Raw genomic sequence first — 12,531 nt, 5'->3', positions numbered from 1 at the left:
CCGCAAGAGACGGCACTTGTTTACTGAATCAGTAGGAAGGAGTTGCTCTCTGCCACTGCGAGCAGCCAGAATGTGTTTTTGTTCCCGGAGAAAGTTGAGAGGGGCTCTGGTTATTCTCCGCCACTCAGCTGAGGCCAGAAATGGGCCGACTCACTCTCAGGTGCTGTCTGTCAGCAGCAGCAGCAGCAACTCTGATGCAGTGTCCCCGCCCAGTTCCCTCTGTCACATATGATCCCATTCACAAAGAGACGTGCCCCAAGATCAGCAGTTTACTTCCTGAACACATGTCCAGTCTGTTTCTCTTCCAGTCACCATATCACAAATCCAGTGACAAACCACCCACGCCAGTTTTTGGTCCAACTCTAATGATGATGATGATGATGATGATGATGATGATGTAATTGTTTGCAGAGTATTGTTAGCATGTTTCTCACTGCCTTCTCATCAGATTCAGATGGGGTTAATCCGAGGGAGGGTTCCCCTTGTCAGCTGTCCAGCAGTGACATCAGCCCTGCAGCTATTCAGTAGCTCAGTATCTTGTCCTCCGGCCCAGCGTGGGCTGAGAAGGAGGGGTGGGGGTCCTTGAATTCTTGGCTCGATGTGACCTTGACCAAACCACACCCCCCATGCAGAGAGGAAAGCCCCGAATGTAGACTGGCGCGTGTTTCTCAGCATGCCTTTGTCTTTTCCTCATGACACTAACTTAACGGGATGTTGATGTAATCTCTGTGACGCTACAGAAATATGCAATGTGGAGTTTCTGAACGCAAAGGGCCGTTTTTCCCCAAGCCCCTGCTAAATTCTTACCTTGCTCGACAGGCTTCTCTACACCCATGTGATTTGGATGCGATGAGAATCTGAAAGTGTCTCTGTTCCTCCCCGTGTGTGTGTGTGTGTGTGTGTGTGTGTGTGTGTGTGTGTGTGTGTGTTGTGTGTGTTCTCAGTGTCTGCTGTGTCTGCGTCACTTTCTTTTCTGCGCACTTCAGTACTGCTACACAGAAGTTTGATGATATATACAGTGTATTTATATTTTTTTGTATGGACTTGTGTTGGTACACACTTACACACACACACACACACACACACACACACACACACACACACACGAGGGTCGCCCCGGGAAGCCTAACATCCCCTCCTCCTGCACAAAAACCTCAGCAGTGATGCTCTCTCAGCCTATTAATTATTATGAGTCATTTAAACTTTCAGTTCAAAGAGTCACATGCTTTCTTTTTGCCCATACCCAGCAGGTGCTTAAAGGAATCTTTAGACACTGTTTTGATGAAACATTCACAGTGAATGAATCACAGACCCGCCTGCTGGTTATTGTTATCTGTGTTTGGCAACGCTCACCCGAATAACAGATTTTCCTCACTGCTGTTATTTTAAGTAACGCCAGTCTTTACACTTAGATGAACTCAAGACACCTTCAGGGAAATCAAGTTTTTTGTTTGTTTTTTTGTACATGGGACTTTTTTTACACTTTAAATTTATAATAAGAGAATTACAATACTAATGTTACATACATTATAGGGCTGTGCAATCAAAAATGTAATTGTGATTAAGATTCAGGCTCCTAATGATCTCAAAAACAGAGTAATTGGAAAAAAACATTACAGTATTTGTCAGTGAACTCTTATTTTGTCTTGTGTGATGAATGAATGAATGAAAAAAACAAGTTCACAACAGAAAAAGTATTAGGGGAAATTTTACAGTTCAAGGTGTTTTTTACAGTTGCTTTTAATTAACTTTTTCAAAAGTTTAATAATTGTAACATCTTTCCAAAAGTCAATGAGTAATTGTGTTAAATAATCGTGATTTCAATCTTGACCAAAATAATCGTGAGTATGATTTCTTTTTTTTTTCTCTTCTCATAATCAAGCAGCCCTAATACATAATGGGCTACTATTTTGTTGGTCCTGGAGAGAAAATGGCATTGTTTGAGTTTCGAATGCCAAATAAGTGTACTCTTTGGGTCCTTTCTGAGAGCAGTTGCTTTATGACACCATAGACACTGAAACTAAACTTGCAAGTCAAGTCTGGAGAAGTCAGGCAGGTTTTTGCCCACCTCACTTGTGTGTGAGAATGATTTGCTCTGTGCTACAGTGATCCGCCTGGGGACGGGTTTTGTCTGCACCTTTCGAGTCCAGACATGACTACAAAAAAAACACACACAACAGGGCAAAATCGGGAACCGTGCGGCCAGAACTGAGGTCCAGATCAGGGGATAGAAGACACACGTTTTCACTTTGTTTCTGTCTGGTGTATGTGTGAATGCATGAGAAACTCAAAAGCCCAAACAGATATTGGCACAGTAACACTGTGGTTCCTCAGCTGATTTTAGGGAATGGACAAGAAGCACTTTGACAAAAGAAGTTTGAAATGTGGCTATATCATTGTCACAAGTGTTTACACCACATTTGCTTATGTAGTAATGGCACTGCAGTTTTGGTAGTCGTCTGCAAGTTCACACTTGTTCTTTTTTCTTCCGTTACTCAGAATAGAGATGGCCGCAGGGTTTCCCTCTGCTGTTAGTTTGAACAGACTTCAGGAGAGGTCCAATGAGATGACAGAAAATTCATTTGAATTAGTAGTGATTGCCTAAGAAAGCATGATAACAAATCAAACTGAATATGTGTGTGCTTTGGGTTCATGTTTGATGTGGTCACATGTTTCTGTTTTCTGTGTCTGCATAACGGAGCAAGAACAAGTGTGTAAAAGACGCATCCAAAGTCTCCCTCTGACACCATTTATTGATCTGAATTTCTACTTCATGTCATGTCAGACCCCTGATGTTGATCATAATGTTTATAGCTTGTGTAGTTATTTTTGTGTTGAGAGAGTGAGTCAGTTGGAGACTTGTTTTAACATACTTCATCACATTATAAACAGCAGACCTTTCTGGATACATTATGCGACTACAGAAGTTGCTACCTGACATGTTTTTGTAAGCAAAGTTAGTGCTGCGAACCTGTTCAGCTCACTTCAAAATGGCTGGCAGCAAAAAATAGCCCATGCATGCTGAGTTACCATTTACAGTCGGTGTATGTTTGTGACAAACTCCAGCAGCACATACAGAGTCATATATCTGTGGTTGTTACCAAAGTGCCATAAGGTTATAAATTGTAATTTTTTTTCTTTACCCAGAATGCCCTTTGACCCCAGATACTCCCAACAGTGAGGCGAGACTGTGCACCAGCAGCAGCCGCCTCGCTGCCCTGAAAAGACAGAATGACATCGAGCTAAAGGTGAAACAGGGGGCCGAGAACATGATTCTGATGTACTCCAACGGGCCCTCCAAGGTAAGACTCAGCAGGAGAGGGATCAGCTCAGCCTGACAAGTGTGTAAAAGCAGACATTCACCAAATAAAACACGAGCACTTGGACAAATATAAAGGTTTTCAACAAACCTACACATTACACTATTAATTTGGGGAGAAAATGTGGTAGAAATTGTAGAAATCCATCAGTTTACAAATCCACTTCCTGTTTCAACTTTGAATTACTTACTTGCGTTTTCCTACGCAATGAGGGGATTACTAGCAACATTCCACCAAAACTAGGAAAATAAGACTCAAGTGATGAAATACTCTAATGATATTTTAAATTATCTTTTTGGCAGTCCAAGAGGAGTAACAGAACCTGACACAAAACAGATTTATTTAAGTCGCCTTTATCAGGGTTTCCAGACATAATCACAATCCAGATTTTTTGAGCGAAGTTAACACATGGAATAATATTAATAATCGCATGGAAACTGCAGAGAGCAGCTCGTTCCCAATTTGATAATCAGTCTCTAGGTGGTTGAAAAATACATGTTGGGTTTGCTTTTCCAGTTTCACTGTAGGAGAGGGGGAAACATGAGAAGTTCACAAAGCTCTTTGTGGCTCCTCTAATGCTCTGAGTGAGGAAAGCTATCATTTAGGTGAGAGGGGTGTGTACGTTACCAGAACTGATAACAGTTGGAGCACCAAGAGCCAAGATGAGGATGAGCGGCTCTTGGTCCGTCAATAGTAATTGAAGCCACTTTGTAGTAGACGGTTTAGTATAGTGTTTCAGTAGCGAGTCTCTAATTTGAGATTACATTGATTCATTTCTATAGTTTGACGTCTTTGAGAGATATGCTTGTTTGCTTTCTTGGCGAGAGTTAGATGAGAACATTGATACCACTCTTATGTCTATGTGGTAAATATGAAGCTACAGCTATTTAGCTTAGCGTAAAGAATAGAAACACAGGGAAACAGCTAGCCTGGCTCTGTTCAAATGTAATAAAATCCACGTCATGCTCTCAAAAACTATGTAAAGGCAATTTGCGCCTTATCCTATATGTGACCAGTTTTAAATTAACAAGAACAATTTTACAAAGATTTGTAGACAAGGTCAGTATTACATTTCAAGATATTTGGGATGTCTAACTTGGGTCAATGTCATATCTAATGGTTTTTACACAAAAGTTGTTTGACTTTATGTTCAAGTGAGTATTGCTTGAAAACCAGAGGCACATGCAGAGCCTTAGTGTGTAACTGTAGTACAGTAAAAACACTGAAAACTGCCACATGATCCTCTGTGTCTGGAAGGTGCCTCTGTCTGACCGGGGGGAGGTCGCTTACAAAACACTACGACCTTCCCCCCCCCCCATCAGACAGACAGAGACACCTTTCAGTTGGAAATAGTCCTGTCCTGATGTCAGAGAGGAAATGTCTGCTGGACAGAGGTCTTTCCTGCACGCGGCGCCATAAACAACCAGGAATTAAACTTCAGAGGAATTTTGGGTGGTGTGTGTGTGTGTGTGTGTGTGTGTGTGTGTGTGTGTGTGTGTGTGTGTGTGGTGTGATGGTGTGTGTGTGTGTGTGTGTGTGTGTGTGTGTGTGTGTGTGTGTGTGATTACAACACTCGATGCAATTCCAGTTGCCTTTTTTGATGAACAACATTTTCCATGTGGTCACTCACTTCTTTGGCTCCAATTAAGGGCATGAACTGGCGTCCTGGCTGTTTGTGTTGCATGCTCACAACAAGAAAACACAATAGGTGATGAAGGATGGTGTGCAATTAGAGTCATCCATAAAGTCCTGGCATCCATTTATTTTACCTGGAAGACAAAACACTATTAAAACCTTTTGAATCAAACATGAATGTATAGTAATGTATATCAAAGGGTTATGACAGAGATGTTTCCCCAACAACAGTGATGGTTTAATTTCTAATTGTGTTCACAGGATCGTAAGTTGCTAGCGACTGCCCAGCAGATGCTTCAGGACAGCAAGACAAAGATAGAATTCATCAGGATGCAGATCCTGAAGGCCAGCCAGGCCAGCGAGTTGAGCTTCGAGAACAACGATGTGATGGGTGAGCCTTCACTTGCCCGCGTGACCTTTTTGAGAAGAAATGCCTGTAAAAGTGCACACAAGGTCTAATGAACAAGTGCATCTAAATGAAAGAATCATGTCCACCCTGTCCTCCAGACAAGCCCATCATCAGCCCGTTGGACCTTCGGGTGGAGGAGCTGTGTCACCACGCCAAGATAGAATCCGCTGTGGCAGAGGGAGCCAAGAACGTCATGAAACTCCTGGGCTCGGGAAAAGTCACTGAAAAGAAAGCTCATTCAGAGGTAGATGTTTGTGTTTGCATGTGTGCGAGTTCATGTCCATCATGTGAAATTCACATCTGCGTACAATTGTGAATTAAAATGAGCAGGAACAAGATTCTCATCACTTTAGACCCGATGCAGTGTCATGGGCTTCAAATGAAACTGATCCTTGCACAGCTAATGTGCTCTATTAAAGTGAAATAGCCAGTGTAATTGATGTGTTTCTCTCTTTCCACCTCTGCTATTTCCTTTCCTCCTACCCTCCTTTGGTTCCTTCTGTATTACCTTCCCTCCTCCCTGTCTCCAGGCCCAGGCTCGTTTTAATGAGTCCAGTCAAAAGCTTGACCTCCTCCGATATTCCTTGGAGCAACGCCTCAATGAGTTGCCTAAAAACCACCCTCGCAGCAGCAGCATCGTGGAAGAGCTTTCCCTGCTGGCGTCACCGGTCCTCAGTCCCCGATCCAGCATCATCTCCACGCAGAACCAGTACAGCACCGTGACTAAGCCCGCTGCCCTCACAGGTAACTGTACAAAAGACACAGTGATGGTTATTGATAGCACGTTGACTATTTGCAATGATTTACACTGATATCCCAGCATTATCCTACTCTTCTTCACCACCAACGAATGAAAATGAAATTATTTGCGTGTGTGTGTAGGAACTTTAGCATGTGTTCATTTTGGTAAGTATTCCTATTGGACGCTTGGTACTACACCAGGTTATAGGGTACCTTCAGTCACACAAACAATCCGCTCACTTGACAGATCTGTTAAAGGAATTGTCTGGATTTTTTGGAGTGGGGTTGTAGGAGGGACTGATCCATAGTCATTCTATTAGCTACAGTAAATGGCGCTCGGCCCGCCCCCAGTTGGGAGAAGCAGGCAGGAGTACTGACACGGAAGCTGAGCAATGTCCTGCTGTGGAAGGGGGCAGCAACTAAACTTATTTTAGCCACCTAAAAAAGGCAGAGCTAAAAAAATAACAGTTTAAGTTGGGCTATACTTAGATTTATTTGACCGCTTAACCTTGGCGTCAGACGGCCCTGTTTGAGTTTCCATAGAGGGAACTAAAGCTGTTCTATGCTCTTGTCAAAGCCACCGGACTCAATTGACAAAATCTGTAATTGTATCTCGCATAACACGAGAGCTGCTGGTCTCCCCCTGCCTCAATCAGTTAGGTAGTTAATGTTATTGTGTGACTTATTTATCACAGTTTTTGTCAATTGAGTAGTGGCTTTGACTAGAGCATAGAACTGTTTAAACTCAAACAGGGGCAGGGCTGTCTGATGGCAACATACTCTAAACAAGAGCTGGGCAATATATTGATTATTATATCGACATCGTGATATGAGACTAAATATTGTCTTAGATTTTGAATATCATAATATGACATAAGTGGGGTTTTTTTCAGGCTGCATTACAGTAAAGTGATGTCATTTTCTGAACCAGACTGTTGTAACTGTTCTTTTATTTGCCTTTACCCACTTAGTCATTATATCTACATTATTGATGATTATTTATCAAAAATCTCATTGTGTAAATATTTTGTGAAAAAAACAATAGTCAACACTACATTATCTTTGTGATATCGAGGAATTCGGTCAAAAATATTGTGATATTTGATTTTCTCCATATCGCCCAGCCTTTCTCTAAACACAGTGGACACTTACCTTGATATGTATTTTTTTTTTTTTTTTTAAATATTTTTTAGTGGCTTAAATATGTTTTGCTGCCCCTGTCCTCAGCAGCTTAGCTTCTGTGTTGGTACTCCTGCCTGCTTCACCAAACTGGGGACGTGCTGACTCCCATCTACTGGAACTAGTACACTGACTATGGAGAAGTACCTCATACCAAATACAGGAAGTTCTGGCCGGCTATTGTTGTGTTTTAAAAGAAAAGCGCAGTTCCTGAAGGGAATAACTCAGTGCTTAGTGTGTACATTCATTTATTTATTTATTTAGGATCCCTATTAGTTGTTTCTGAAGTAACAACTGTTCTTCCTGGGGTCCACGCAAAAGATAAAACAAAACAAGACGATCAAGGTTACATGACTACTTCTATATTATTGATACAATAAATAAATATTGTATGATTAATAATTATCAATAAAATATAGTTCTACGGATACATTCACATTTCTTTAACGTTTGACACAAGTAACCAATGGACACCTTAGTACTTAGGTGAGCAGAACATTAATCCGCGTTCCCATCCCCACTTTCATATGCAGTTTAAGATGATTTCTTTTTGAGTGATTGCTAATTTTGCTAATTCCCTTTTTCAAAACTGATCTCTCTTGTAATACACGAGAGAGAGTAACGGTGGATGCACTCGGAGCAGACAGCTGTCGGCAGTCAGAGCAGAGGAGAAATTGGCAGTTTACGTGTGAAGGGGTTGTAAATGTACCGTGTAGGTTTCAGTTTGTCTTTGAATAAATGCTGCTGCTCTTCAAAACCCCAAGGGGGGGGGGAGTCAGTTGAAAAAACCAACTCAGACACCAGAGAGACAATAGAATAGAGTCAATCAGTTACTAGTTGTATTAGCAGTATTTGAAATGTTTTTTAAATGCATAGATCAGCTATAATGTGCAAAATAGGATAACTGAACAACTTTCAACAAGACAAATGGTGTGAGGTATTGATATGTATCTTCCCACCTCCCTTCCAGGCACGTTAGACGTCAGGCTCATGGGCTGTCAGGACCTTCTGGAGAATGTCCCAGGACGTTCCAAAGCTGCATCTGTTCCGCTGCCTGGTTGGAGCCCCAGCGAGACGCGCTCATCCTTCATTAGCCGAGCGAACCGAAACCGCGGTGTGAGCTCCCGGAACCTGACAAAGAGCGAGGAGCTCTCCAGTAAGTAGACCTGACCTCGTACACAGTTTGGTAATAATCAGTATTGAAGAAAAGAAGTTCTGCGATTACATCAACTTTCATAAATAAGAAATCACAGTGGGACCGTAATAGACCTGTAAGACTGCAGAGAGAAAAGACCTTGTCCGTTATACCAACTGAATTACAGTCCCAATCAGGCTATTGTTACTACATCTGTACTTAATAAATAACGTGTGTGTATGTTTCTTCAGATGAGATCAGCGCAGTGTTGAAGCTGGACAACACGGTAGTTGGCCAAACAAGCTGGAGGTCGGTCAGTAACCAGTCCTGGGACCAGAAGTTTACATTGGAGCTGGACCGGGTAACTAACACACACACACACACACACACTCTCTCTCTCCTACCCTTGGCCTATATCTGTGCTGTTGACTCACTGTTGATATTTAGCAATGCAGTTGGTGTGTTTGACATCTGTGTGGGTGTGGGTGTGGGTGTGTGTGTGTGTGTGTGTGTGTGGTGTGTGTCCTGTAGTCTCGTGAGCTGGAGATCTCGGTGTACTGGCGTGACTGGCGTTCGCTCTGTGCTGTCAAGTTCCTGCGACTGGAGGACTTCCTGGACAACCAGCGTCACGGGATGTGTCTGTACCTGGAGCCACAGGGGATGCTGTTTGCTGAGGTACACATAAACTACCATACACACACCAATTATTATTTACCCTCGTTGGCGACAGTTGACGTAGCACATTGGGCCTGGTGCAGCACCATTCTCTTAAATTTCTCTTATATTTTCTCTTCATTTTTTTCCCATCCAAATCTGCTCTTTACCTGGCGTGCCGAATGAGGAATCAGACGTGATCATAATTGTTTATAAGCTTGGCCACGCCACCTAAACACTGTATAAGGCTATGTGTTGTGCTGTGTGCAAACACTCATGCCACCAAAACCTTGGTCCTCTGCTGCATGTCATCCCCCCCCCCTCATTCCCCCCTTTCCTCTCTACTACTGTCTGTAAAGGCAGAAAGGCCCAAACAATAGTCTTGAAAAAAAGAGAGGCTGTAGAAGAAGTAGAACCTCAGCAGTGTTGAAATCAACGCATTAAATAACTTTTCTTTTTTTTTTTAAGATTAAAGATTTTTTTAGGCTTTCCCTTTTGATTATAGTGACAGTGGATAGACATGAAACCCCCTTTTCAGAGACGGGGGTTGACACGCAACAATCGGCTGCAGGTCGGATTCAAACCCGGGCCGCTGCAGGATTAATGGGGCGCATGCTCTTACTGGGTGAGCCGGAGGCCACCCCGCAATAAATAACTTTATAACAACAAACTAAATATAATTTTTCCAGAGTGGCAGTACTGGCGTTACAGGAAAATCAAAAACGTATATCAATAAAACACACAACCCTGTCACATGAGTATGTATGAACTGTGTGAATGTGTGACCCTGTTGTGATAAATCACATAACAATATTACAATATTTAAAAACATACACAAACACGAATATAAAACTATAAGCAATGAATATGTTATTATATATGTAATTGTCTAAATTTGATCTCATGACATTCGTTTTTTCTTTCAATTTAAAACTTTCCTTGTGTTGGACAAACAATTTGTGGAATGTGAAAACAAGATGATTTTTTTTTCTTGTCTTGGTTATTGCTCTCGGCCACCTCAACTAACTATGTTCTCTTTCCTAAGAGAAGAGCAAACATAGGAAAATGTTGGAGTCTCAGAAATCAATGGGTTCTAATCAAATAAAAAGAAATCATGACTATGAACAAAACTAAGAGAAGATTTGTTCGTAGATCTCATCGTGCATGAGGCCCATTCAGACCGCTCCTGTTAACCAAGAAAAGCTTGAAGACCAACAGAAATGTCTGTTGCTATTTTGTCCTTTGAGTACATCCTGTAATGTGTGAAAGCCTTTCCTTGGACCAAATGTTTTTTTCTGTTATACTGTATTTGTATATATTATGTATAAATGTTCATGTCTCTTGTTCAGGTAACATTTTTCAATCCCGTCATTGAGAGACGACCAAAGCTGCAAAGACAAAAGAAGATTTTCTCAAAGCAGCAAGGTGAGTCACCATTCAACATTACCGGCCACTTCTTCAAGGTGTACGATTCTAAAACTCAGACAGGCATCACAGAGACGTACAGCACATATGGTAAAACAGGCGTGGGTAATATTTCTAACAATGTTAAAATTATGCTTTTTGGCTTATTCCCTTTCCTTTATTGGGTTATATATCTTTTGTGCACATTATAGGTTTACAAAGTGAAGAAAGCCAAAATTTAAATTTAACCACATAAAGCTATTCTTGTACAACCTCTAAATACAATTATGAACCTGAAAATGAGCATAATATGGGCACTTTAATATTCTGGTTCTTGGATTTGTTAAATACAATATTCATCAGTTGCTAGGTGGCTAAAGAAAACTGCACTCAATGCTTGGTGGCCTTAGGATAAAACCGACATCACAAACTGTGATTTAGGAGTGATTTTTAGACTGCTGTAAGTTTTAATTTTCATTTTAACAGGTCATTAAAATATCATTTTTTCACCTCAGGAATGTTGCCACACTTTTATTACCAGTCGCTTGGACTATCGCCATTCCCTTTTTACTGGATTACCCAAAAGTCTATAAGGAAACCACAGCTAGTTCAGAGTGCTGCGGCCAGAGTCTTAACTAAAACAAGGACAACGGATCACATCACACCCCTGCTTAAGGCGCTGCACTGGCCACCTGGGTCTTTTAGAATAGATTTGAAAGTTCTTTTACTTCATTATGAATCGTTTAATGACCTCGCGCTTTAATACATCAGACATCGTCTGATTTCATGTTCCAGCCAGATCCCTAAGGTCATCCACTTCTCTTCTTTTAAATGTTCGTTATGTGTCCCATGACAGTGCTGGTGAGAGTGCATTCTGTTTTTTTTTAGCCCGTAAACTGGGGAACTCACTGCCTCCAGATATTAAAATGGCAAGCTCTCTCTTAGTCTGGCTTAATTTTTATTTTTATCATCATAAATTAAGTTGACTTGAGATTATTTTCCTTGTTTTTCTCCTCTGACCGTTTCTCACTGTCCTTTTTTACACACGTCCTCACCTCCTTGCTCTTGGTCTGGTTTGTCTCTTGGATACCAGGTAAAACCTTCCTGCGAGCCCCTCAGATGAACATCAACATCGCCACCTGGGGCCGCCTGGTGAGAAGAGCCATACCCACCGTCAGCACCAACTCCTTCAGCCCGCAGGCGGTGGAGACTGGGCCCAGCAGCCTGCCTGGTTCACCCACACCCAGCAGGTACTCACTCACACTCACACACATACTCACACATACAGTACATGGACTCAGGATATTCCAAAGCAATCAACAATTCATACTGGTGTTCCTCTGCCCATACACAGTGACCCACTGGTGACCAAGCTGGACTTTGACAAAGAGCCCACCCCAGGGCCCAAACATTACCCAGCAGCTGATGACATCCGAGAACCACTGGTGCAGGACAAGATTCCCGACAAGGAGGAAGTACAGGTACAGGGATCTGGCAATTACTAACGTGAGAGTCATTCTTAAAATCAGTTCATATGACCCCAGTTTCCCACCATGTGCGTCTGCACTCCATTCTGGAGGCGCCCAGAAGCGTGCGTAAAGCGGCTCTCCGCTCTGCTAAAGATACGCGCCAGGTCTGTTTTCACGTGAGCCCCGGAAAGTTCGGACAGCTGGGTAGGAGAGGATCTAGTCAATTTACCAAAAGACACCCCCAAAATCGTATACGTCTCCTTTACAACACCATGGATTCATCTTGGAGGTGGAAAAACATAACAATCACAGATCCTTTCATCAGGACGCCAGAAAAGAGAAGGTATGCAGTTTAATTCCAGGAGTTCTTGGAGTAAAAGGTAGATACTACTAGCTTGTAGAGAAAATAAGAGTCGGGCAGGCAAGACGCTTCTGAGAAAACCCCGGTGTGGTCCTCCTCGACGTTCAACTTCCAGGATTGCTCCGTTTGCTTACAAACATTCTGCCAGATTTCACTCATTTAGGCCGGCTTCCTTTGTGTTGGCGTTCTAACCTCCGGTGGATTTCTGAGGACTATGGTTACCT

At 42.2% G+C, this 12,531-nt stretch overlaps 1 protein-coding gene across 2 annotated transcripts in view; it reads left to right on the top strand.

Moving 5' to 3' along the window:
- Positions 1 to 12,531, top strand: part of pkn2a (protein kinase N2a) — a 32,836-nt gene that overhangs the window by 12,841 nt on the left and 7,464 nt on the right. For both annotated transcript variants that reach the window (XM_032532467.1, XM_032532466.1), the window contains exons 4-13: positions 3,148 to 3,302; positions 5,217 to 5,346; positions 5,463 to 5,608; positions 5,895 to 6,108; positions 8,255 to 8,440; positions 8,671 to 8,780; positions 8,951 to 9,094; positions 10,423 to 10,498; positions 11,571 to 11,727; positions 11,832 to 11,958. In XM_032532467.1, the coding sequence (XP_032388358.1) occupies positions 3,148 to 3,302; positions 5,217 to 5,346; positions 5,463 to 5,608; positions 5,895 to 6,108; positions 8,255 to 8,440; positions 8,671 to 8,780; positions 8,951 to 9,094; positions 10,423 to 10,498; positions 11,571 to 11,727; positions 11,832 to 11,958 (1,445 nt within the window). The remainder of the gene's footprint in view (positions 1 to 3,147; positions 3,303 to 5,216; positions 5,347 to 5,462; positions 5,609 to 5,894; positions 6,109 to 8,254; positions 8,441 to 8,670; positions 8,781 to 8,950; positions 9,095 to 10,422; positions 10,499 to 11,570; positions 11,728 to 11,831; positions 11,959 to 12,531) is intronic.

The sequence above is a fragment of the Etheostoma spectabile genome, chromosome 12 (genome assembly GCF_008692095.1).
Source record: "Etheostoma spectabile isolate EspeVRDwgs_2016 chromosome 12, UIUC_Espe_1.0, whole genome shotgun sequence".
Classification (NCBI taxonomy): Eukaryota; Metazoa; Chordata; class Actinopteri; order Perciformes; family Percidae; genus Etheostoma; species Etheostoma spectabile.
Note: the sequence above shows the minus strand (reverse complement) of the source record. Positions and strands in the feature narration are given on the sequence as shown.